Here is a 27,925-nt window from a genome sequence, read left to right on the forward strand (position 1 = left end):
GATTGATAAAGCTGGTGCTAGGCTCATACAAGACATTGAACCTATACTAGACGGGACTATAACAACTATTGGCAGATTCATGTGGCCTCTATACATTATTTAACTACCAGTAAGCACTTTATACACATTCCAGATGGACAGACTTCATATAGGACTGTCCAGAACAGACCTGGTGCTTCATCCCACTTGGCAACACCTTTATTGAATGAGTAGATACGTCTATCAACTTTGTCAATATTAATGCCTGTACTAACCAGCCATTTTTATATTAGGGCAATAGTTATACATGTGGCAAAGGGGGATGGATGAGCTTTCTTCTGCGCCTAGAAAAAAAAGAGACATTAGGGGAAAGAGGGTCTGTCTTACCTAATGGGGGGCATTTTGAATCAATAGGTCTATGCAGAGAGGCCCAGCATGTAAGAATACATGTTCTGAGTAATACATTTGCTTATAAGGTTTGGTAAGACTGCTAATTATTTATGTGAAAAACACATTTCTTAATTTTTCATTAAAAAGTATGTTTCTATACTAATTATTGTGAGATGTACAGTTGTGATAAACATTCTGCACATTTAGCAAAGAAATAGGGTTTGGTCCAAAATCGGGACTGACTCTACTTAAAAAGTACAATTTGAAGGTATATAAGTGTCAATAAAAATCAATTTATATATTTATGCTTTATATATAAATATATGTATATATATTTATATATAAATATATATGTATATATGCCAGGCAACCCAGGACGGCCCATTATTACAGGTATGGGAACTCTTACCGAATCTATATCTGGCCTTATAGAAAACATTCTTAAGCCCCTAGTTATCAGCACTGAGAGCTTTATACAGGACACCACTGATTTTCTCAATAAACTGAGCCAAGTTAGTAACCTTCCTGCCAATACAATACTTGCAACCATGGATGTGGAGTCTTTATATAGCAACATCCCCCATAAAGATGGTATTGAGGCCTGCATCAAATTCCTCTCCTCCAGCAATGCCACACAAAAATATGATAGTGAAACCATCGCCAAGCTCATAGAATTCATACTGACACACAGAGATTCCTAGCCACTCACCCCCACAAACCGCATAATTATTACCGTTACATCGACGACATCTTCATAATATGGACAGAAGGAGAAGAAAACCTTTTAAAATTCCACGAATCTTTTAATTCAATCCACCCATCTATAAAACTCAAAATGAATTTCTCAAAACACAGTGTGAGCTTCCTGGACTGCGCCATCACCGTCACCTCTGGCTTTCTTCACTCTTCCGTGTATAGAAAACCCACAGACAGGTACAGCTACCTTCACAATTCAAGCTTTCATCCCAAACACACTAAACAAGGTGTCATTTACAGCCAAGCCATAAGATACCACCGTATCTGCTCTGACACTCAGGACAGAGACAAACACCTGGGCGCGCTGGCAGAGTCATTTAAGAAGAAGGGCTACAAGGAAAAAACTATATCCAAAAAAATTAAATCTGCTGTAAGAACACCACAGGAAAGGCTTCTAGAATACAAAAAAAAGGATAACACAAGCAGGATCCCTCTGGTAGTTATCTACAACCCAACTCTTGAGGAAATCCGCAAAATTATTAAAGACCTACAGCCGATATTCTCAGAAGACCCCATACTGAAAAAAATATTCCCTCAGCCCCCAATACTGGCATTCAAACAACCACCAAACCTGAGGAAAAGATTAGTGCGCAGCAAACTGGCCCCAGAACAGGAGCATACACAGAATGGCACTGTACCATGCAACAAATCCCGCTGCAAACTTTGCCAACATATATGTGACAGCAACACAGCCAGTCACAACAACAAAACATACAGCATCAAAGACTCTTACTCATGTACATCGGCGAACGGGGTGTACATGATTCAATGCTCTGCATGTGACAAAGGGGGCTACATTGGAGAAACTGGGCTTAAGCTGCACCTTAGAATGAACCTGCACCGAAGCTCCATCAAAAACCACGAGGAAGAAAAATATTGCACCCCGGTAGGACATCATTTCACACAGAACAATCACTCCATCCAAAACCTAAAAATTAAAGTACTCAAAGGAAATTTCAGAGACTCTCAGGAAAGAAAAACATTTGAGATGAAAATGATTACACATTTTAACACCATAAAAGAGGGACTTAATGTGGATTCTGGTTTCCTTACACACTACCAGAACTTCATATGAACTTCATCTATGTCTAATTGCTATTATCTTTGATGTTTTACTGTGGTTATTGGTTCCCTAAGTTTATTTGTTCTGTCCCTGGGTTATCTCTCTACCTCTCTGCATTTCTCACCTCCAGACCTATTATTTACGACACCCCACTCAACCCCCCCCCTTATACCATTACTTGTTTTAAGTTGTAACCTCTATCATGTTGATTAGTATTGCTTCGGACCTGATGAAGGGAGGATAACTCTCGAAAGCTTGTCTTTTTAATATTATGTTAGTCCAAAAAAAAAGGTATCACCGCATACTCTGCAATACTCTATTTTTTGACATCGTATATATATATATATATATATATACATATATTTATTCATTTATATAGTGCTTTAGTGATGCAAAATGGGCAATAACATAACAATTTGGATTGACAGAAATATGCACCCTGATTGCATATTTCACATTACTATTTTAGTAACTGCACAGGAAAACAAACAGATACCTTTTTAGTATCACATTGCTTTTTTTGTACTTCAGTTCCTCCAGGAATTAGCATCTTTCTCTCTAGTTTACACTTTCAGATCTGTGCGTCATTAAATATTTTGCTTTATTAAGTAAATAGTCAGAAGGAGCTGAAACACTTCATACTATGTTCTCCTGTGAGACACGGAGCTTACAGCCTCAAGGATCAGTAACGTGTTCTGGTTTAGGCCTGGGGTGGCAAGTCAGTGTGGGGGCAGCAGCCAATTTTTGCTGCGGAGGTCTATGAGGTCCTTGCAGGGGCATAACTGGAAACCACGGGGTCCCTGGTGCGAACAATTGCCTCAGGCTTCCCAACTTCAACAGCTGTTGAATCATCATTGCCCCATACAACTGGTCTGTGCCTTCATTGCTCCTTGCCCCCCCTTCCTAGCAATATCAACAAAATAAATACACTAAAACAAGTTTCATAAATTACTTTAGTTAATATTAAAGATGTGAGGAAGCAGTTCTCCTGAGAGGGAAGTAGGCAGGAACAAGCTCCAGCAGCAGACTGTGTGCAGCAATATGCGACAACCGGCTGGTCATACCAGTCCACACATTGCACAGCCATAAAAAAGTAACACGCGGACTCTCCTAGCCAGCCGTCAATCACACTGGTGTCATTTGCCGGCCTCTGGCCTTAAAGGGCAAGTCCAGCCCTAAAATGTGATGTGACTCTTTACTTTTTTTGACAAAGTACTTTACAACACAGTAAAGCATTTTCCATAAATAATTCATTGTTCACGGTATTGCCCTGAACAAATACAGACAATTAGACGAATGATGGTTCTTCGATATCCTTTAGCAAGCATGTAACGTATTAAGGTGCATCTTGACGCTTTAAAAGGAGAGTGATAACCTCTGCATGGCTTCTTATCACATGTGCTTCTTTTCGGAGTTCCACTTTAAGCTCCAAAACAGGTTGTTACAACTATAAATTAGCTTTTACTTTCTGTTCTCTGCTAAAAGCTATTTTATGCCTCAAAATGCACTTTCAAGCTACGGAGTAGGGTGTAAATCAACTACAAAACAGCATCACAAATTTCAGTTGGAATTACAGATATGCCTTCAGTGCTGTTTCAAAAGCTTGATTACATAGAGAATAATAAGCGAGGAAACGCATGTTATAGAGTTTCTTTCTCCACTGAGTCCAAATGCGTGATGACCCATGTGTTTGAGAAATAAATGATGTCAAATAGTATTTAGCCCTTTTCATAGCGGAAAGGTCTTTAATACATTGCTGTGCAGTACAATGACCTACAATGCATTGCGGGCCTCCCCCGAAATGAAAAATTACAGAAGAAACAGATTGTGACGGCTTTTTTATTATTTATCCCCGGAACTACCCGAGAGAATGATAGAGAGTAAAATGTTCTGCAAAAATCTGAGCTGCTATCTGTGCACGAACACAAACAAAGTTTAAGAAGTTGAATAACAGTCAAGAAAACAGCAATGCTTTTGTAACCAGAAAATGGGGTTTATGCATAAAAAATATTTTGATGCAAAGTGGTAAACGTGGAACAGAAATGAGTGGGCTATACCTACTTGATGATCCTTTTTTACTACTCTGCATCACAAGTCCTCTTTATATGCAATTCACACTATAATTATGGGCTATGATTAAGCCCATATGGGCAAAACGCATAAGATTCCGCCAATTCCTCATCTTCTACGCTGTGTGAAGCGAAATAAAGTTTTGAATTTTTTAACGGAGGTACTGGCGTCATGACGTTTTTTTACTTCCTGGATCAGATAGTAAGCTGTGTAACTGATCAGGAGCTTTGTTTTGTTTTTTTCTGATTCCGGAAGGGAACCGTTGCAGCGGCACCCGATTGGGGTCTCACGTGGGTATTACCTGTGTGTGGGTAAGGGATCTGTTGTCTGCATGGAGGCTTCTTATTTACACTACAATTATACTACGCTGCTGGAACATCCCTGTAGATCTATTATATCCTATGCATGGCCAAATCTAGGAGTTTATCGTGATATTTCTGAGCTGTTTGTAATTCAACACCAGTCCTGGCACCGTGCAATGCCTAGTTCCTTCCCAGAAAATAACTCTTTTATCAGAGACGGAAAGAAACATTAATAGGTTGTTGACAAAGAAAAGCATCTCAAATGTCTGTGTTGCTTTTCTAGTAAACATTCAGAGATTACGACATCCAGCATGTTTAGGGACTAAAGGACAGTGACTGCTAACCTTCATGGGAGAAATTAGTCTCGCATTTACTAGGACTAGGAGGGGGAGGAGAAGGGAGGAAATCCCATGTGGTTCTGTTAGTAAAAGCCTCCCAGGTAGAATAGGATTTGTATAGACCAGGCATATCCAAACTTTTTTCGAAGAGTGCCAGATTTGATGAAGTGAACATGTGCGAGGGCCGACCATTTTGCCTGACATTCTTTGAACCATTAAAATTAAATGCAAATTAACTATTTTATGCAAAGTTTATTGAAAACGGCATACTTTTCATTTCGTGACTTGGATGACAAATCTAAACAGGTGTTAAATCACTCTGGCTTTAATATAAAAAAACCAGATCTATATTTGGGCAACTTATCTGGGGGGCCTTATCAGTCCGGAACGCGGGTCGCAATTGGCCCTCGGGCCGGGCTTTGGACATGCCTGGTATAGACCCTTTACTGTCTGACCTGGCAACTCTCTAGGTGTCCCTTGGTCAAGCAGTTTTTTTCCCCAGGGTGGGGGAGCAACATTTATAAGTACCCCCTTGCACCCAATTCTACTCCCATAGAAATCTATGCTATGAGTGGCTAGCCCTCACTAAGCCACACCCCAGAAGCAGGGCCGGACTGGGACTGAAAAGTTAAATACATTACACATAATGGAATCAAAGCATTTGCTACTGGAAACATTTTTAGATGAAAAAGTTCCATTTTATTCAGTGGAACAAAACACTGATCACATTATTCTTCACGATAATCTTGTAAGAAACTTTTATTTCTTTATTAATTCATGTAAACTATTTTTTCATATTTACTTAAAGCTATGATTGAGAAAAATATTTTTCATGTTTTTATTTCCTTTTTTTTGCCACTTGCCCCCCCAGTTATGAACATCTGCCCCCAGGCTTGCCACTCTGCCCCCAGAAATGCCTTATACCCCCCTATATGCCACTCTGCCTCCCTGATATGCCTTTTAACCCTCTATATTCCACTCTGCCTCCAGCAATGCCTTATACCCCTATATGCCAGGGGCATATCATGGGATATAGTGGCATATAGGGGGTTAAAAGGCATATCATGGAACAGAGTGGCCTCCAGAAAAGCCTTATGCCCCCCCCTCCATTTAACATAGTCTGACTTTTGGGAGCTTTTTGGGATCTCAGAGAACGATAAACTGACCAAGCCGTCATGTCACTTTCTCAGACTGCTGCTTTGACATGCTCCTTGAATGGAAAGCCCCAAAGTGTTCTATCGTAGACTGGTGCAGTTCCTACCGTACCTGTCTCTGGGAAGCAGTCACACTCTTAGAGAAGGCTTGTTTAGGTGGGGACCCTCATCGTTATCAGAGGAACGTACGAATGCTTGAAATTGGTATATTTGTTTAACATAAAATTTGTACGAATCCGAATACACAACTTTTCCCTATACACCAAAAGTTTTTTTAATTGTCCTTAAATCACCTGTGAACATTATTTTTTACTATTATCCCTACTAAACGAGCACATCATTTTTTTTTACTCCTCAATGCTTCACAAGATTATTTGGATTTGACAGCATTATGAAACTCATGTGTACAAATCCAGCTGAAGAATTATAGTTAATAAAGAATTGATGCTTTGAAAGGAGAAATAAATAAAGGGGCTTGAGTTTTTTGCCAGGCAAGTCTAGATTATGAGATTGTTGAAAACCCTCCAGGCATTCAAAAAAGCAAGACACAAGGTTATTAAACAAGCAGCAGCAGGGGGTCTCAAAATGCATCCCATCATGGGGCTACCTACTACACACTGTGTTCAAATACACGGATGACTAGGGTGCTGCTCAAAGAGCATCATGGCTTCCATATGTACTTCCATGTAAAACGTTGATTTAGTGGGGAACCCAGAGACCTATGCCTTCACCAGTATGGATGTCTTATGTCCTGGTCACTACATTCTAACATATTAACCTAGGCATAATAGTGTGTCTGAGATAGTGGTCCATAAGCAGAACAGTTTACCAGCAGTAATGGTAAAGGCTAGTACAGTGAGAGAATTTAAACATGAATGGGATAGACATATAGTTATCCTTAATCTAGGACAAGACCATGCGTTCTGAGTCTTTACATCTGGAAATGGGCAGAATGGATGGGTCATATGGTTCTTATCTGCTATCAGATTCTATGTTTCTTTATGGTCCATGCAAGAACCAGAAAACAGAATAACGAATCTATGCAGACCTAGACAGGTCCCAGGTGATCTGGAACTCCCCTTGCCCACACCTATAGGACAACCTGGTTACACATTTTAAATACAAACCATTATTCTGCTCCTGTACAGTCTGGCAATAGATTATAATGAAAATATTATCACAGTTAGACTGTATATTTGCATTCTTGTCTACCATAACACTGAAATTATTGGTTAAAAAAGAAAATAAAATAAATGACAAACAAATAGTGAACCTAAAATATTTTCGCCACATATTTAAGAGCAATAACTTTGCATGCACTATTTTTCATAAAGATGTATTTCTATATATCTTGTAAGCAGATTTCAAATCCTACAAAGCAAGGAATGAATCTAACTTGACAGGCTTTTTCTTTGATTCTTGTAGCACCCCTGCAGTGCAGGGAGACGGGGCTGAGTGCTGAAAAAAACATAGAATATGCAAACTTTTGATACATTTTTTAAAATGATTTCACCCATAGCATGGTTTAAGGGAATACGCACATGAAAGCAAATGCCTTACAAATTAGCTGCCCTTTTTGAAACAAAATATTCGGTTGCATTCACTGGCGTCCATTGCAAGAAAATACAGCATTCTAGTTATTTATGCATCTAGATAAATTGACAGTAATTTAGTTTTTTTTATTCATCGGAAATTTGATTTCATTTGTAGAAATTCAAAACCTATTTTAGTATATCCTTCATCTTGAAGATTTGGGTTTTTTTTGTACTTTCCATCATAACTTTTTTTTCTGAAATATGTCAGTGTCATAACAAGGTCTAGAAAATAACAGAAATGATGTGAATTATTTACAAGGGGAAAAAAAGTATATTAACAAAAAAAAAAGTGCACATTTTCTTTCCAGTCACTTAAAATATTCCAGCTATGACCTCAATTAACCCTTCTTATTTTTAAGGGGTAATGTTGAATTGTACAGTGGAAAATGTGGAAACCTCCTATGGCAATTTAGAATTAAAAAAAAAAAGTTAACAAGCTCAGGAATATAATGAAAACCAATGCGTGGAGAAACCTAAATGTTAATTAGCCAGTTTTTCTACGTAGTGCTAACAATGTGAAAATGGCCACTTTCCAATAGGTTAAATAACTAAAATTGCATTACAGACCCCATGAAAAATATAATTTTTTTTTTCCTGTGGGTCAAAATACTAACATTTTATGTAAATGAACAAGTTATTTTTTTTATTAAAAACATGCACTTTGACACCCCTATTGTTGGAAATAACAGGCAATGTATTTTTCTCATAATTTTTTTCCTAGCCTACCAAATAGTTGAAGAAATTTTGGTTGTATGTTTAGCAAAACGTTAATAAAAACATGATTAATGATAGTGATTAATAACGGGGGATTTAACGCGAGAGATATCTCAAAGAAATTGAATTAAAATCCTACTGAATCCAGCACAATGTCTGGGCCTTTTCTCTTTCTTCAAATGTAATGTAAGAAAATTTTAATGTTACTGAGAGGGGTAAGAGAAGAAACCTCCCCCTTGACCAAATGAACCCGCAGAGCTCCTCAGATAAATCGACGGGATCAATGAAAAAAAAAAATACACTCTGATTATTTTTATGGACAAAGTTCTGCTGAAGACTAGTATCAAATAACACACACGTAAGCAAATTTTACAAAGCATTTTACATGACAAAAACCTCAAAGGTGGCAACCGGTATAGGATGACATGGAATTATCCCTGCGCAAAAATATGCACATTACTTTACTGCAGTTTTAGATGAAAGAATACAAGATGTATATCTTGGGCCTTCTAAAACGGGTCCCTTTATTTTTTTTTTCCATATGAATGCCTTTAGATGATATCAGAAATTGAAATTTCATTCAAAAGTGGAATTGCAGTATCGTTTATTCCCATCTAAATCTATTTTATACTCACAGTGTATTTCTAATGTCTGAGTTGCTATTTGAGGTGTGGAGTTCAAAGATACATGGTCCACCCTGCATCTTATGATAGCACCATCGTCCCTGCGGTCCCCTCGGAAATCCAGGATGCTTACAACAGTGAATGTCTTGCCGTTACTATCTCTTTGTTGGGTTTTTTTCACACCTGTGTAGAGAAAAAAAAACCAGAGAAGATTTAGGATGACTGCAATTATGTATTTTATGGTAATCGATCTCCATAGCATCATAAGGCTTTGCCATTCTATAATCCATAATGAAATGCACCTATATGTTCTTCAATTTTTTGGTAAGGTCCACACAGTGTTTATTTATTCAGGCCTGGACTGGCCATCTGGAAAATTCCCGGTGGTCCAGTGCCTGATGGCATGGGCTACCTATATTTAGAGTCACTCTAATGGCAGATCTTGTGAGTTAAGGTTAAATATACATGGCAGTGTAAAAGAGTAGCGTGTATCCAGCCGATGGCTGCATGTATATCATTTAGCGGCCATTGGTCGCTTTTTTGGCCATTGCCTTATTTTGTCCCCTATCTAGCCCTGTAGTTATCAATAATGACTTAATAGTTAAAGAGAGTCGAATAAGAATCTTAAGTGAATATCATTTTTTTTCCTGTTATCTGGATAAATGTAATATTTCAGATGGATTACCAGACAAATTATTTATTGACATCTTTAAGTAAACCTTGCAATTTTAAAACATATGATGCGATACAACGGTCTAGATGGCTGAACATACAAACAGACAGACTAAACTAAGCAAGAAACAGAAGCACAGATACTGTTGCTGTACCCAAATCCCACTTTATTTTGGATGCAATATTGACAGTTAATGCTATGCAAACCTGTTTTTACATTACCAGTAGGTCGTGCATGTTTTTGTCTGGAATCCTGCTGAAAACTATTCTCTTTCCACTCCAGAAAGCTTATGAATGTGCTTGTTGGCAAGTTCCCCCCCCCCAGGTAATTTGCTATAAGGCTGGGAAAATAAATGTTATCTATGTGATAATTAGAATTCATTTCTTTATCCCACCATATGTTCTATGTTTCTGGAACCAGGGGTGCATGAAACACTCATTTGGCTTCTTATAAGAGAAAAAGATTGGTGATATATATACATATATATATATATATACACACACACACACACACACACACACACACACACAACACCATTCAAAAGTTTGGGGTCACTTAGAAATGTCTTTGTTTTGGAAAGAAAAACAAGTTTTGTTTGGAATGTAAAGTGACAGCCCAGAGTGAGACAACCTACATTAATTTAAGAAAATCACCCCTGTTAATACAGTAATTGGTAAATGTTCAGCTTCCACACCAAACTATTGCCCCACATCAATTATCCTCTAGACTGTAAGCTCTTTTGAGCAGGGCCCTCCTCACCTGTTCTCTCTGTAATTCAATTTGGTACATACTACTTGTTATGTGATGGTGCTATATAAAACAATAAATAATAATAATTATATATATATATATATATAGTGGCAAAATATACTTTAGTTTAGTACTTTTGTCCAGGAATCTCTATTCGCACATACTCTCCAAGATTCTAGAGACAGCTCAGACACAAAGATAGTTTTATAAGAGGATTGGACTGCTTTTATTTGTTCAAGTCAGGCACAACAAAACAAATGAAAATCCTTGCTCTACTGAGAACTAACTATACAGGAATCTCCAGCCTAACTCCGGTTGAAAGGCTTATCCATTTTCCAACGGGGAAACAAGATATTCACAAAGTATTTAGGCATAGCAGAGCTCAAAAAATCGGCAGCTCTCTCGCAAAATGAGGATCATCTCCCGTCCGTAGATCTGGAGGGTATTTAGCTGCCTCTCCTATGTATTAGTATAGTAGATGCAGATGAACAAAAATGAGAGTGTGTTGGAACCCCCGGAATATATATATATATATATATATATATATATATATATATATATTCCCTCTGTTATAAGCGTGTGTGTGTGTAAACAGAAGCGTATGAAGCCATTTTACTGATGATCCCAGGTAAAAATATGAACCAGAAAGTTCTCCACTTTGCTTTTCGTTCATTGACCTTTTGCTAACCGAGACCATGTCCCCGGGTTTATTTATTTCTGAGCACTGCTCCTCAGTCTTGTGGTTTCCAAATTACACAAAAAGTGTAAAATGCTAAAATAAATACTATTACCTTTAGTAAAAATAATAAGTTATTGTTTATTGATATTTTATTAGTTCAGTAAAGTGCATCCTCATTACATTTTTTTGTCAAACTACTGTTTTGAAATATATTCTAACAGTATAAAACTCTACTGGGATCATATATGCCCCGAGTGCCCTAATAAAAAAATAAAATGCAGACAGTTTCAGTTTATATATTCCCTAAGGGAAAAGGAGATAACCTACATAAAAGAATGAGAATTCAATTTCAGCATGCCTAACAAAATAAAAGGCTTTATACTCACTTTAACCCACTGAATGCCTGATAAAATGCAATGTATATTGGACCAAAATAAGAACTCAGATAACTATATTGACTGGTGAAATATATATCTTCACGTGAAATATTATTATTCTTAGAGGATCTCAGGTATTTAGCAAGAGGAATCACTCAGCACCGCAAAGTTACTGTATAACCTGTGACTGGCTTGAGCATCAGAACTTGTGAGAAACTCATTTGTAACTTGGTCACCTTGAGTTATCTGCAAGGTCACCTTCAGAGCAGTCCTTAGTCCTTATCAAAATCAATGAAAAGTCAACTAATGCATATCTGGGAAGAGGAGACCAGCAATGGAGCAAGTTGGTAGGTACGACCAGTTGCATGGGGGGCAGAACTAGGCCACGATAGAATATGTTTGCCTGTAGGTCAAATGCCACCCTGAAGCCTATTAATTAGCTTTGGTTCCTGTAGCCTATTGGCCAATACCAGAGAATTACGGGTCCACTTATATTGGTTTAACCAGAATATGGGACTTGGAAACAAACAAAATATAGTTGTATGACAGGTGAGAAACACTTGGATAATAACTCTCTGTAGCCTGCTTACTATACAATCTCTAGTCAATATCTGATCTTATAAATTACCCTATAATTTTCCAAACAGTATTGAATATCCCTTCGATATTTGCCTCTATCAATTCTTATTAGTCAAAATGTTGTATTGCAAATATATCACAAAGTGTTTAATTATTTTTTAAAAATACACCATTTTTTGTTAACGAGAAACCATTTTAAGACATCACGTGGTCTCCTGGATTTTCTGCCCCAGCTTGTTGTTTTGTTGTACTGCCCAAACAGTCTTGGATATAACCTTGTTTTAATGCAGCCAATTCAGAAAACGTTAGCTATCCAGTTGAACCTTTTGGACCCAATCTAAGATACACCCTCAGGCATTCGGATAATTTACTCACAGTGTATCAGGCTTGATAAATGAGCATTCACGTTGACAGTGGAGTTACTGAACGCCCTTTGTATCTTAGCCGGACAAAATAATAGGATGCACTGACTGTTTAGTGATAATTGCTTACAATCAAATGTTAAAAGCAAGCAATTTTAAGGATTCAAACTCCTGATTGAAACAGGAGAGATCCAATCTTTCAGATTTTACTGCCTCCAAAAGTAATTGGGTAAACAGAAAGCATATTTTATACAATGATTTCAATAACGTTGTGCAATCGAGAACACCGTGGGCAAGAAACACAATTCATAACCTCTGCTGAGGACTTAAACCTTTTTTGCATAGAAATACAATAACGTTATATGAGGATAACACTGTGTTGCTCTATTAGAATCATAAGCTTAAGGAGCAGGGATTTCACACTGATTTAAAGTGAAAACATCTCCATTTTTGACTGTTGGGTTATTTAAGTCACGTTCTCCCGTAATATTTATTTATAAGTTTACACAAATATATTGCTCCATTGCTTTCCTTTGTATTATAATGCAAAAACAAAATCTTCAAAACATGATTAACATTGTAAGTGTAAATATGCGATTAGAAAAGGGACATAGTCATTGAATTTATGGCAGGCTGTGTCATGGGATGATGTGCAATTAATGGCAAAATAAATAATTCTCCTATGATTTAAAAAGTGTTGTCCTTGAGTCCTTGAAATTCAGTCCCCCGTTATAAAGAATATACATGAGAGGGAGTAACACAGGAAAGGCTAAATCAGGACAGGAGTGTCACACAGTCCTCATACCCTTTAGAGAAGTTGTGTAGATAATTTATCTTTTGTAAAATTTTGAAGATTGAGATCACAAATATAAAACACAACTCTTCTGCAATTTTTTGCACACACTTTGGCTCACGGGTCTAAGTTTGGCTTAGTATTGGGAAACCTAGAATCGGTGGCTGCGGTTGTAACATTTACTCTAGTCTGCCAAACCTGGGAACTTAAATGATCGGACCATAAGCTACTAAGAAATTAAACATTTTAATAGTTAACCACTTGTACTAAGTTGTACAAATAATGCCAGTGAAGAAAAGTCTAAAACCAGATGTTTGAATTAAATTTCCTTTATTCAAGAGAACAGATTTCAACACTAATTCGTCAGAGAAAAAAGAATCAAATGGTCGGGCTCTGATATCTGAGCCCAGAAAAGGATCTTTAAACTCTACGACCTAAAGAATTGTTTCTATTAACCCCAAGACTCTGTGATTGGAGGAAAAAACTCAGATTCACGGGTGAATCTCGAGAGATATAGTTTATCACAACACCAAGCTAGGATTCATTGGGTTACTCCATCAATCATGGATCACTGGGTAAGAGTGATGAAGCACCTAATCCACAAAGGTGGAATCAAAGCGTGGGTAACATTTTACTGAGTCAAACAATTGGAAGCCACTTAGTAACTTCAAACAAATCATGATTCCATACCTCAAGATGAAGGTATATACTGTGGCTATATCTGTAAATGTGAAGACTTTTGATAATCTACTTTGTCTAAAGAACATGGTTGTCCTTATTACAATTATTGTTATTACTATTAGTGTTATAATCATTATTATTATACCCTGGGCTATGACGTATTATTTATCTCTTATAAATATTACTTTAATATCAGCTTTGCCCATCCTTGAACTACATCTCACTTTTCTGTTCATAATGTATTGCACACGGTAATCTTTGGTGTTAGAAGTCAATTGCGAAAGCATTGTGTGATATATAATAATACAAAGCATGTGTAAGGCACGGTTTTGGGTGAAAGCTCCTGCGGCCGTGTCAGATAAGCTATTTTATTTTATTATGAGTAGAATCTAAAAATCATACAGCAGACAGACTGATGAAATGGTCTAAATTTAAAGTGGATCTAAATCTCTCGATGATCTGCAAGCTGTCTCGCATCAGCGGTAGCTCTGGGGTCAGACAAATTTCCTCAAAATGTATTAATGTTCACCATGGGGAAATTATTATCCTTTACAAAATTGCAACTCTGGCATGTTAAGGGTAGCATGTGGAGTAATACAGCTGTATATACACATTGTTTAAAATATGGTGTGTGACCAAAATATACACACACACACACACACATGCATATACACACACATACATACATATACACACTCACGCCAACAAATACATTACATGGATATATTTGCATACAAAAGAAATGTTACAATGTATGTCCATACAAGGTATATTTTTTTGGCTGTTACAAACTAAAGAGTATTCCTCAAACCTTTTGGTTTGTTACTGTATCAGTACACTCGTAATATAAAGTTTATAGGTTTGAAGAGGCTGTTTTTATAAAGCCACAAATCCTCTATTATGCACTTTTTTTATCCAAGTGTTCTTTCTTGCAGACTAAATTTAAAAATCGTCATACCTTAAAATATGTAATTCACTTGGATTTCCATTTTAGTTCAAACGGCATAATGGCTAGGATAATGTATCATTTCTAATTATTGTGTTATTATTGTAGCATTCTGTCGGTTAGGTATTAAATAGAAGTATAAAAATGCATTTTGATTAAAATATCTACTTGGTGAAGTCAAGAATAAATAGCAACTAATGATGATTAATAACCATCATATTAGTTTTTATATTTTCATAGTTTTATGTAGAATTGTACAATGACAAAATTAACATATTTAAGTAATTTGTAAATTATTATTTTTATTGTGAAATATTATAATTTATTTTGTATTGATAAATATATAACATGCATTTATACCTTGTATTTCCTTGTCATTTTTAAACCATGTTAGATTTGCAGCAGGTTTGCTCCCAGAAGTCTTACAGGTCAGTTGAATGGATTCTCCTTCCATGACCGGTGACGTAAATCCAGAAATATGAGGCTTTTCTGGGACACCTTAAAGAATTAACAATATTATTAGTTGTAATAATCTGAAAACGCTTAATCAGACACTATTAAAATATAGAAATGGGTATGTAGGAGTCTGCATTGGACCTTTAATATAAGAAAAGAAAATGTATGTAAAATAAAAAAGATAAAACAAAGATATTTCAATTTTATAAAAACATAAAGCATGTTGAAATAGTTTAAAAATGTTAACAGCAAATAAGCAAATGAAATAAATGTGTTTTGTAAAAAAAATAAACTTTGAAGCTCTCTTTGATATTTAAATAGCGAACTGTTTAAAAAATGTATTTTTTTTCTTTAGAAAATATTGTATTATGTTGCAACATTAGTTCATACAGAGGATTTAGAGACACATTTACACTTTGAATCCAAAGATGGGTCTCCACGGAAAAGCATTAAGCCGAGGAAGTTATTATCCTGAAATACTGTGCTTAGAATAGGTATTTTTTGTCCTTAATGGCAAACTTGTAAAGATTTTTTTTGTAAAATAGTCTCTGTGGGACTTAAAAAAGCCAGCTTTCAACATACTATGCACAAAAACCAATTCACTAGCTGGATTAACTATAATATGACTGGCATCCAGCATTAGTCCTATTAAGTGAAAGAGCCTGGTATTCTAAAATAAGTGAAGTTCGGGCCAAAAAAAAAATAAAATCAATCTTTAAAATTGTATAACAGGTTAGGAACATAGGCGTATGTGCAATAAACTATAACAATTTCATCTGATTCAGCTGCAGACATTCAATGAATCTCATAAAGTGTGGCATTTAAGAGTTGCTTCTTGGGTTTCTCTATGAATCTTTTTGATTTTTCGTGTCACTGGAACTCTTATAGGTAAAAAAAAAACACAGATCATTTAGAGTAAGATATAAATGGTGAAGTGAACCCAATAAAACAAGAAAAAATAATGGTGAATTGGAGAAATGGCAAGAGCTAAAGAAAAATACAAGGTTAAGACAAAGCAAGTAGCTTTGAGCTCTTTTTTTAATTTTCAAGTTTTACGACACCTGTTTCTTTAGAAAAATATAGTTGAAAGGTTTAGGAAGAGATGCCACCAGAATCTAATCCCTTGAGTGTCTAAGAACATGTATTGTATTGCATATAAAGTATGCAATATGTTGTACACATTTATCTTTTTTTTTTTTTTTTTTTTTGTACACATTTATCTTATGGGAAAGGATGAACAAGTTCTGGACCCTGTTGGGACAGGGGTATCAATTTTTGAACTGCGGTACTTGTATCTTTTATAGCTTTGCCCTGACTTTGATGTAGAAATTAAAAAAAAAAAACCCAGAAGAGAAAATCTGATTCCCAAAACAATCCCAAAAATCAGATTTTTTTCTTATACTGAATATGATAACAATCTAGTATTTAACATTGGGTAATGGTCCAAGATTCATTAAGCAATCTTTATTGCTTCCCCCTTTATTACTGGAATTGATAAAAAAGATAGGCCCCCTTTTTATGAAGATGAAATTATGTTCATTGCAATCACAAGAGTTAGTAAGTGCTGTCCGGCAACTATTGTTCGAACTTTTTATTATTATGCTGCCAGCTATAGCTCCTTACTCATTTAGTATTCCTCATATCCCATAAAACAACGTGTCTAGATGCTGCATTCTACATAGTCACACGGTTCACATTTAGAAGCTTTACCAAATCTCAGACATTGACTAAATAAAGGCTATAGTATCAAAATATCCCATCCCTTACGAAAAAATTACTGCAGTTTTTGGACATGAAAAAACTGCAATACTGCACTTTGACTGCAGTATTACTGCACATTTACTGCAGTTTCACTGCATTTGTACTTCACTGTACTGCAGTTTTACTGCACATTTACTGCACTTTTTTTTTTATATTGCAAACCTACAGTTGTACTTCAATGTACTGTAGCTTTATTGCATTTGTACTTCCGTACAAAAATAACTGCAGTAAAACTGCAGTACAATGAAGTACAAATGCAGTAAAACTACAGTAAATGTGCAGTAAAAGTGCAGTATTGCAGTTTTTTCATGTCCAAAAAACTGCAGTATTACTTCAGAAAGACTGCAGTAATTAAAAAAAAATAAAAAAATATATATATATATATAATAAAGAAAAGAAAATAGACACACAGTGAGCAAATATACTGGTTTGGTTTAGTGTTGAAAATGAATCTCATATCAATTATTGTTAATGGCTATAGGGAGCTGTACTTACCAAGAACAGTAAGAAAGGCCTTGGTAGTTTTGACAGGCATAGTAAATAAGGAGCATGTGTATTGCCCTTCATCTGACAGAGACACATCACTGATGCTAATGCTGAGTTCATGCCAGGAAGCTCGAATCAGTTCAATCCTGTTGTCCCTCAGGGCTGAAAAAAATATGACATTGTCAAACACATTAGACAGAGCAATAGGAAGGACGATGCATGCAGGTTCATACAAATCAATGGGTAGCACTCATTTGAAATGGATGTTCTTGTATTGGTCTCGGAGTAGACAGGTCACGCACATATTGGCATACTTGTATTTTATTTTGTTTGCAGTACTTTGTCAGGTGGAGAGCTTTTGTCACTTTTTTGACCAACATAAGCATACTGAGTCTGCAGATAGATGCCATTCTTAGATTCACTCGTATACATCATTGCTAGTCCTATCCTGCACTGAAGAGATCTAACAATAAGGCTTCCACAATCAGTACATGCAAAATATATGAAAGACAGGGACCAAAATAATGTAGTATATCAAAAGTAATATTATTTATTTAATATCATTCTCAGTTAAGGAAAAAAAAACACTCCTTGCCAATTTAAGTAGTGAGTGCAATTTTAACTGAGAATTATATACGATTTTATTTATTATATTTGATATTCTACACTATTTTTTGGTCCCTTGTATCTTTTATACATTTTGCATGTACTCATTATGGAACCCTTACTGATATCATTTTGTGTATGAGATCTGGGACAATCTCGGATGATGACCCTAATTGAAGGTTATATATCCATTTGTACATCTTTTTTATATATTATGTGGTTTTTCATTCATCTTACTGAAGAGAGCTAAAAAGATTGAAAGGGTTGTATGTAGGTGCAACATCCAGGTCATGCATTTCCAACCCCATATTGTGCTCAAAGTAAGTATGTATAATATAGACATATGCAAATTAGAAAGCCAATGTAACCATTGACTGGTAATTAAACTTGGTGAGGGTTTGCATTTTTTCCTTAAATCTTTCCATCTGATGTCATTTTTTTTTATTTTTTTTTTAAATTGTTGAATTTAATGTTACTGTCGAGACCTCAAATTTAGTTTCTGAGTATCAGAATGATGTTTACCCCAGTGCTAGGTTTATCATCAAAAGATGTCCTAAGCACAGAATGTATCTCATTAAAGAGTATACTGTATAAAAATAATCAGCCCCTTTAAGTCATTACAAATACACCTTAAGCAAAAATGCAATAATGCCTGCATATTGTACTTATATCCAATTAGCGTATTTTACAGAACTGCATAAAACTTAAACAATGGAAATCTGAACAACTTTTGTCCATTTTGGAATAATATAGGAATCCTTTTGTGTTTAATAATGAAACACATTTCCAGCATCCATGTAGCATAATTACTAAATATCCTATTTGGTCGACAATAAAACATCACCCTATCCATAATAATGTTGGCAGATTTTATTGGGAGTCATTATGTCACATTATTTCAGCTGCTCGAATAATTTCATCTCTTTTTCTATAATTTGGATTAAGTGAATGGGAGTTAAGGGTTAACAATCTATCTGCAATGCATGTAAAAAAGGTAATTTCTGGTGAAGCTTCGTATCCGACATCTTATTAACAAAAAGACCTCAATCATCAATGCACAGATCACAAGGGAATTACCTGAAACATCCCCAAAGCACCATAGTCAACCATGCTTAGCTGAAATTCATTGGCATTTATAGGAATAGCATAACTGAATCAAAACCTGAAATATAATCTATAACATAAAGCAGAACGGTGATAAACATAATTAGTGTACAGTTCACTTATTCTAATTTGAAGAATTGCTTGCTCTCATTAAGAGGAATATCATTCCTGGGCTTGCTAAAAAGCTTGTGAATATCTGGAGATTGGAGGATAATAAATGAAAGAACAAACACGAAATCTGCAAATTGTTGCATATTTGGTGAAGTATAGTTTTAGTAATAAAAAAATATTACAAATACCAGTTTTCTTTAGGAAGAGTTGGGCAAGGTTCATTATGGGATTAACCACAAAGTATCTAACAGTGGTCTGAGGCCTCAGGTAGGAAAATAGGAGCACGCATGCTCAGAGTGGCCCTCTGTATGATGGATTACGTATAAATGTACAAACATAGAATCTTTGACAGCAGCGAAGAACTGTTTGGCCCATTTAGTCTGCCCATGGCAGCCTTAATTCACTCAATCTTGGTAGATAAATGTTGCCCTTTAAAATATGGCCGTGGTAAGCAGGATAGTACAAAGACTACAGCCCATTCCCACACCCCATCATATTGGCTTAGGCCTACGGTGGCAGTCCTAGTAAGTCTGAAACACCTTTAAGTGGTCCAACAGTTAAAGAAAAGCAGCGCGTTAGCTACCTGGAGCCCACCCTTGCGATATGCAAGTGGTCCCGGGACACAAGCAATTGTTAGAGGAGATGTGGGTGGGAATGGGGTATTCCGCAAAACACCAAAGCATAGCATTGCCCAAAATGGTATGCTGAAGGGGAAATACCAAGACATTTTTATTCCAGCATGACGTTGCCCCAGCGCACAAAGCAAGCTCCATAAAGACATGGTTGGATGAGCTGGGTGTGAAAGAACTTGACCTGCCGTACAGAACCCTGACCTCAACCCCATCGCACACCTTTGGGATGAACTGGAACGGAGATTGCGAGCCAGACCTTCTTGTCCAACATCAGTGCCTGATTCACAAATACTTTACTGGATGATTGGGCAAAAATGCCGACAAAAACACTCCAAAATCTTGTGGAAAGCCTTCCCAGAAGAATTGATTATTAGTGTAATGGTCAGGTGTCCATATACTTTTGTCCATATAGTGTATGTATATGTATATATCAATATATCTATACATATATACACATACACTTCATAATAATGAAAATATGAATTTTCAAACCTTCACTTTGTTATATATGTAATACAAAACATTAAAAATATGATATTCATATGTATTAATTGACGTATATGTTTATAGAATTAATACACATTATGTTATTAACATAATATGTAATTGCATTGTTTCACTCAAAAGTGAAATACATTTTGAGTTTAGATTAAAACTTTCGTCTTATACACGAAGAACTGAGGCTCTGATAATTACAATACATATTAAACTCAAAGTCTGCCAAAGTGCTTATTTTGCATGACACCTGCAGCACAATTCAATTCAAATTCTATTGCGCTCTTCAATTAATATTCCAAAGAATGTAATAATTCTGTTTTTCACATTGCAAACATCTCACATAAGGCAGAACAGTAAAGAAAATAGCTGGTATAATAATCTTTGGTGTACAATTTTGTTTTGACATTGTGCTTTTGAGGTGTAATTTTTATCAACTACAAAATAGGTTCCTAAAAACTATATTTTAGAAATGAAGAACAGTAGCTTGATGAACCAAAAAAAAGCTGCTCACAGTGTGAAACGTAGGTTTCTGTCTGTAGGAATGCGTTCTATCTGCTTTAATGGATTTTACCAGTGTGATATTTGTCACTATTGATAGATAACTATTATGATCTGATGAATAATGATAATAACATAGGAAACCGTTTATAGATCCACTGAATCATGGAGTTTTTACATTACTATTGGTAAAATATATTTAGAGCTTAAGCCTCAGAATAAAAAGAATATAGAAACACATACAAAAGTACTCTATGTAAAATTAAGTTAATTCAATGAAAACTTAAAGGAACAACATTAACAGAGGGTCTCTGAAGGCCAGTACAACTAAGTTGTGAAATGATCAAGATTTGGGATTTTTGGGGATTTGGGATGACATTGGCCCATTGCTTTAGTGGAGACCTCGCCTCTGACCATGAGGTGTTTTTGTTTGGATACCTCAAATGATGAGGGTAATGTTAATGTTCAAACCCATAAGGTATTAAAAGTGTTCTTCCACATTTTTTTCCAACATTCCGAAATTCTTATGTTTGTATGTACTAATATGGAATGCATCTACAATAATCGTATTAACTGTAATAAATAACATATCGTTTTGCTGTATTTTCTTGTTGAATACATTTCAGTTGGGCCTCTTACTCCTCGTCTGTCTTCAGGGCTCAGCCTACCCATCTCCAACATTATTGAATCGGCGTTACCTTTAAGCTCTTCTAATCATACAGAACACCTCACTCAATCACACTCGCTGGCCATCACTGTGTAAATGTGAATTTGTAAAACTTTGCTGTTTCACATGCAGGAGTATGAAACGGCCGGTAGGTTTGGCTCTAGGTGGTCAGACTGCTGTGATCTAATACATACAATTACGTACACTTCGTGCACATGCTCAGTAGCATGTTAAAGTAAGGGGGAGCTCAGCTCCTATTAAAATTAAAGGAAGTAGTGGCAGCCAATCACATTAATGTAAGGTGAACATTGCCATTCCACTATAATACATGCTGCTGGCTGCCACTGCTCCCTTAAGGTTTTAGCTCTCAATTATTTCAATGGAAGTGCCACAAAGCACACACAGGAAGTGTACTTAAGTATGCTTCCTGATACAGTTGCTAGTTTCAGTAGCGGCAGACATTGCATTCTTTCATCAGACGATTTAGTCACACAAAAACAGTACAGAAATGTTTAATTTTCAACGGCAAAGGTTAAAAAAACTATACATTGTACACTATTTATATGTATATATATTCATGTATATATTGTATAGGTATGGGAGAGAAACACAGGTAGCTGCAGATATACTTTACTGTACGGGCAGTGTCTCTATTTTGTGTTAAAGAAGAACTTAATCGAAAAGGCAGTTTCATGGAGGCTCACTACTCAGAAAAATCACTATTTTGCTAATCTTTCATGAGTGCTTCTCTGCTTTTATTAGAAATAGCAGCTTAGTGTTAAATCTGGCTGTTATGAAACAATTTCCAAATATGCAGAGATGATTATAACTCTTCATGTTTTGGAGATCCGCAGTAATTCATGTGGTTAAACACTCACTATACTATCTTTCTACTAGACACAAGTCCGCTTTCCCAAGCAGAGACACTCTCTGAGCAGATCCATCCCAGCTAAATCTCTACAATCTGATATGTATTGTTATTATAGATTTATTGTTTTTCTACAGCAACTTTTAAATAAGCTTTATAATGAAAGCTGTATCGGTGCATATGTGTTATAGATCAGCCTATTCTCTAACATAGAAACATAGAATTTGGCAGCAGATAAGAGCCATTCAGCCAATCTAGCTTGCCTATTTTCCTGATGTTAAGCATCAGACCCTATTAAGCCCTCGGTTTTATTGTAGATTGAAGACAGCTTTATGCTTATTACATGCATGTTTAAATGTCCTCACTAAAGTAGCCTCTACCACTTCTGATGGGACGCTCTTCCATTTATCTACAACCATCTTGGTAAATTAAAACCTCCTTTCATTACCTCTGACCTATAGTTTTAGACTATGACCTCTTGTTCTAACATTTCTCCTTCATTGAAACAAGCCTCTTTCCTGTACTGTGTTGAAATCCTTTATGCATTCAAATGTTTCCATCTCATCCCCTCCCCCTCCAGGATATACATATTGAGTTCCCTAAGTCGTTCCTGATAATTCTGATCCCGCAAAACATTCACCATTTTAGTAGCTCTCCACTCTACTCTCTCTGATATGTCAACATCCTTCTGGAGATGAGGTCTCCAGAATGGTACATGGGGTCTAACTTGGGACACACTAAGAATAAAGAGATATGCCTTAAAGTGTAAAGGGAGATATTATAAAACAATCCATTACAGAAACTAGAAATGGTTACAAATATAGCCAATTATTTCATAATAATTATTTAATTTAAAGCTCCACCTTCTCTGCTGAAGATAAAATGTAATACTTCTATCACTAAATGCAACGTCAGAAACATTAGTCCTAGTACTGCTGAATACCCAAACCTCTCACAGAAATAACTCTTTACTTGTCTAAAATATTGCTTTAGTCATAATTTTTGCTGGAAACACTTAACCATCATGTAACACAAAAAGCTGACACTGATAGGCTGTTGCCATAGAAAATAAAAAGCAAAAAAAAAAAAGATTGTTAAAGTTTTTTTATGTGATTAAAATGACAGATGCAATCCAATTTATTTAACATACCAATTGTAATTAAAGTTTTGTCTAAATGGTACAGCAGCTGTAATGGGAAATACAATTACTGATATATTTTTTAAACTATTTTGAAATATGTAATCTTAGAGACCAAAAATATATTTTTTTTATGTTTTTTCATTGTGTTTTATTTTGGTAAAACGTGCTGATCTAATTTACCATTACTCCTGAGCTAACTGGAAAGCTCTGGTTTATTTCGAATCCCTAATATTCCCTTGAAAGTGCAGGAACCTGATACATTCCACTTAAAGTATTAGCATTTAAGAATGTCTTTTATATTACATATTATAGTTTAATACAAATGGATGTGTCATGTTTGAATAAGCAAGCAAACCAATTTAAAGGATTGTTCATGGGGATATAACTTTTAGTCTCCAAAATAGAAAAAGAAAAAAAAAGCCAAGAGAATTGAAGCAATAATATATAATTATCAGAAAAGACTAATTTTGACAAATTGCGTGGTATGGATGAATACACTTTAATGACACACTTCTAACATACAATGCAAACTCGGAGCAGGGGGTATAGAATGAATACTGTGGCGTGACAAAAGTGTATGCCTTTAAGGGGCAAATAAATTAATCTGTGTGATCCACAGTATAGTTACTAACAAGCTTCTGAAAGATACTATATGAGATTCAGGGGCAAGCATGGAAATAATATTTCCCAAGACGGATCTATGGACTTCCAGCTGATCTCTATGAATAGTTTTTAATGTCTGTTTAAAAAAAAAAAAACACATCTTAGAACATATTAACACAGAGGTGTTTTTCACTAAAGGGAGAGTTGTCAGGAGAATTGGGGTTTTAAGTCTCTCAGCCAACGCTGGTAAGTTTTTCCAGCAAATGCTGGGCTGGTCAGAAATCTGACTGATTTAACTATACATTATACAGGGCCTAAGCTCACTAAGGGACTTTCATTATGAATAGTGAAGTCAAGGAGCTGAAACACAATTTTTGCTTTAGTGAATAGACAACATTTAAAAGTGTTGTGAATTTCAAGGTAGGAACTCCTCCTACTGCCCATGGCTAATCCACCTTACCATACCTTGGAAGTTTCCAAGTGAAGCACTGCTCCTGGGTCTCTGGGTCACTTTTCCCATTCCCATTTGGGCCATGGTGGGAGATCCCGCTGACGTTGCGGGCAATCCCGCTGATGTCAGGGGGCACACAGTTGTTTAACTGGCAAATAGGTAGGGAGTGGTGGAACCTGGAGCATTCCCAGGTATAATGTACACATGTACATGCACGCCGTATTCATTGAAACCCTCACGTTAATAAAGGGCTGAAAGTAAAATCTATCAGAGTATGTCACTGAAATATTATATTGATATTGTATTGATCGTCAACATAATGAAAAGTGAAACAAATAATGGTCTTTATTTCCTGCTTTTCCTAGGGGATTTTTCATATTATAATATTTGTCATTCATATCACAGTGCAGCAGTCTGCAAAACTGTGACCTAAATACTTCATTAGACAGGAAAAAAAAGCATGCGTTCTCATGTGTAAGTGTGCTGTGCTGTGGGCTATGATGCTCATTACATCAGCAGGGAAGTTGATCATGACATCTTGTAGGGTGTTCTGTTATGACATCACATTGTTTTTGCTCTAATATGTTGGTTATCATGTTGTATAAGGAACTCAAATGCTAATCAAACTGAATTTGCTCTGGAGTCTAATTGAAGTGAAATCACAATGTCAAGGAGTGATGGAATCCCAGCCTTCACGGAGAGCTAAGGATAAAGTTTAATGCATTTTACCATGTTTCTGCTGAAGAATAAACATGGCATTTACAAAAGTTAGAGCAGAGCTTTGGCATGTCAGAACACCATACAATTTTATTTTATGAAATGATCAGCAGATTAATGGAAAGTCATTTTATGGGATCATTTTTTGGACTGCTGCTGAGTTTTCACACCTACCTCTTAACAATTTAAGGTTGTCTGGAGCCATCACTTGCCTTTATACATTTAAACATCTGTTACTAATGACTTGCGAAATTATTGATTAAATGCATGTTTTGTATTCATAATATAAAAGCAACTATGGTACATCTCATCTGTGTTGGTAGGTATTCCCAGGACTTCTGCCCTGTTGTCTGTTGAGTGGAGTTCCCTACTTCCTTGCTCACCTGTTGTCCACTCCTCATTGGGACCACCAAAAGGCCTTTAATTCAGTTTATAATAATTACTTACAAGGTTTGTCTTTTTCAATGTATTGTAAATAAGTACAAGCTCCCCCATTCAGCTTTAGAAATTAAGTTCTAAAAGCAAGTGACAGCAATGACAAACAATTTGCGTTTATTTTATTCCTGGAATTAAATCTGGTACACTTTTTAAACATGTTTGCAAACAGTAACACTAGTCATTTCTTCTCTAACATTGTGTTCAGTACATTTTAAAACAAGATTTGCATCAGCTACTTTTGTACCTTAAGGCTGATATAAGTCATTGATAATATAACTCAAGGCTGAAATAATTCAATGCTGCTTTAGCTATAAGGAACACTTAAGCTCTCGATAGTATCCATGGAGACTAGGGAAAAATTTGGACTCTGACCCAAAAAGAACTACCAGGCAATTTGATTTTTAAAAAAATCAATTTTACTCTTAAACTTTAGAGAGAATGCCTGAAAACACAATCTTTCCAAAAGGCAGGAAAGTTGTAAAAGCTGAAAAATGAATATAAAGAGAATGCCAAATGTGGTTTGTTTACAAAATGTATATGAGGCGGCCCATGTAACAGTGGGGATTCAAAAGGATCATTAGGATTTATTCACTAAAAGGAGAATGGTCAGGAGAGTTTGCAAGTGGAAAAGAGCTTCATAATTTCACTATTCATTATCATGGGCATCCTCTGCAGCAAGAAGGCTTGAGCTGGCCGGCTATAATGCATAATTCTATAGGTGAGGAGACTGAACGAATCTCACTGACTTACCCATACATTATACAGGGCTGCCCGAGCCTTTTTTCTCCTCTTCGTTTTTTCCTTCTCTTCCCTTCTCTCCTTTCCTCTTTTCTTTCTTGTCACTCTTCCATTTCCTCCCATTCCTCTATTCTTTCACGTATTTTCTCTCGCCTCTGTCCTAGTTTTTTTCTCCCGTCTGTCTCTTTTTTTATCTCTTCACTTGTCTCCCTCTCTCCTTTCACTCGCCTGGGGACATTGGTCTGTCCCTTTAAAGACACTGTAATGTTCATCATCCAGAAGATTTCCTTTCTACATGTAATGCTCACAAGACATATCTATAAACAATTTAAGTGACTAAGAACACCTGCAGATATATTAAAATAAAAAATTATGCCATTCATTTAAATAAATGAATACATATGAAAGAAGATAAAATGATTGCTCATCTAATACTTCAGACCATTTAAAGGGAAAAGATTGCTTTCCTTAGAGCGTTAATGTTGGGGTGTGTTGAGAAAAAATTGGAGATGTCTATTGCAGTTCCCAGGTGAAGAACTGCTTCTCTTGGGAGAGTAACGCCATTTGGTCATGACCCCTCCTTACCCACTTCTCCTTCCTATAGACCTCAACATCACCTCACAAAGCCACACCAACAGAAGAGGGAGAGCTTGGGGTAGCCTACCCCAGGAAGTTCCCAACTGTGGCTATGCATCCTCAAACATGCTCTATGCAGACAGGCCATATGATATGGATACTTCATGGATGCTATATCAAGTGAAAGCAATTAAACAAGAAAAAAATAAAATATTAATTGTATATGATCACAAGCAGTGATGTATTCTGGCCGAGGCCTTGGATGGGAAGTCCAGGAGGTACCCTCTTCTCAATGGGCATTGTCTCTAATGCAGAAAATAACCAAATACATGGTATGGCAGCTTTTTGCAAAAAGCATGCAACTTTTATACTACTACTTAAAAGATGCACTCTATCCATCAGATAAATTAAGTGTTACATTTAATTTAACTTGTTTCTGGGTGCAAATGTGTCAAGGGATTGACCAGAATCTCCCTCAATGCACCTGCACAATTTCCCTGAGCCCCAGCTACCTGGATTTCCCACTCAGCAGTAGCAATATCCGGAATACTAACTCCCAACCTGGCTTATGCAAGAGTCCCAGAAGATCTAATGAGACCACCCCTCAATCATGCATCCAAAGTGCTCCCATTGCTTTCTATGGGAGCGCCTTCCTGCTAGTGGTAGCCTGTTTCAAGCATACAAATAGAGGAGGGGGCAATTTAATATGCATTTATTGTTGGTCAGGCACTAAAGTCTCCCTTTAAGTGA

At 36.2% G+C, this 27,925-nt stretch overlaps 1 protein-coding gene across 2 annotated transcripts in view; it reads right to left on the reverse strand.

Annotated features, from left to right (window-relative positions):
- LOC149285312 (cell adhesion molecule 2-like) overlaps positions 1–17,576 on the reverse strand; it is an 82,031-nt gene extending 64,455 nt beyond the window's left edge. For both annotated transcript variants that reach the window (XM_089495508.1, XM_089495507.1), the window contains exons 1-3: positions 17,537–17,576; positions 15,185–15,322; positions 8,997–9,167 (exon numbers count right to left, since the gene is read on the reverse strand). In XM_089495508.1, the coding sequence (XP_089351634.1) occupies positions 8,997–9,167; positions 15,185–15,322; positions 17,537–17,576 (349 nt within the window). The remainder of the gene's footprint in view (positions 1–8,996; positions 9,168–15,184; positions 15,323–17,536) is intronic.
- Positions 17,577–27,925: the final 10,349 nt, after the last annotated feature.

Source organism: Sceloporus occidentalis, unplaced genomic scaffold (genome assembly GCF_023333645.1).
Source record: "Sceloporus occidentalis isolate IW3139 unplaced genomic scaffold, rSceOcc1.0.p SCAF_81, whole genome shotgun sequence".
NCBI lineage: Eukaryota > Metazoa > Chordata > Lepidosauria > Squamata > Phrynosomatidae > Sceloporus > Sceloporus occidentalis.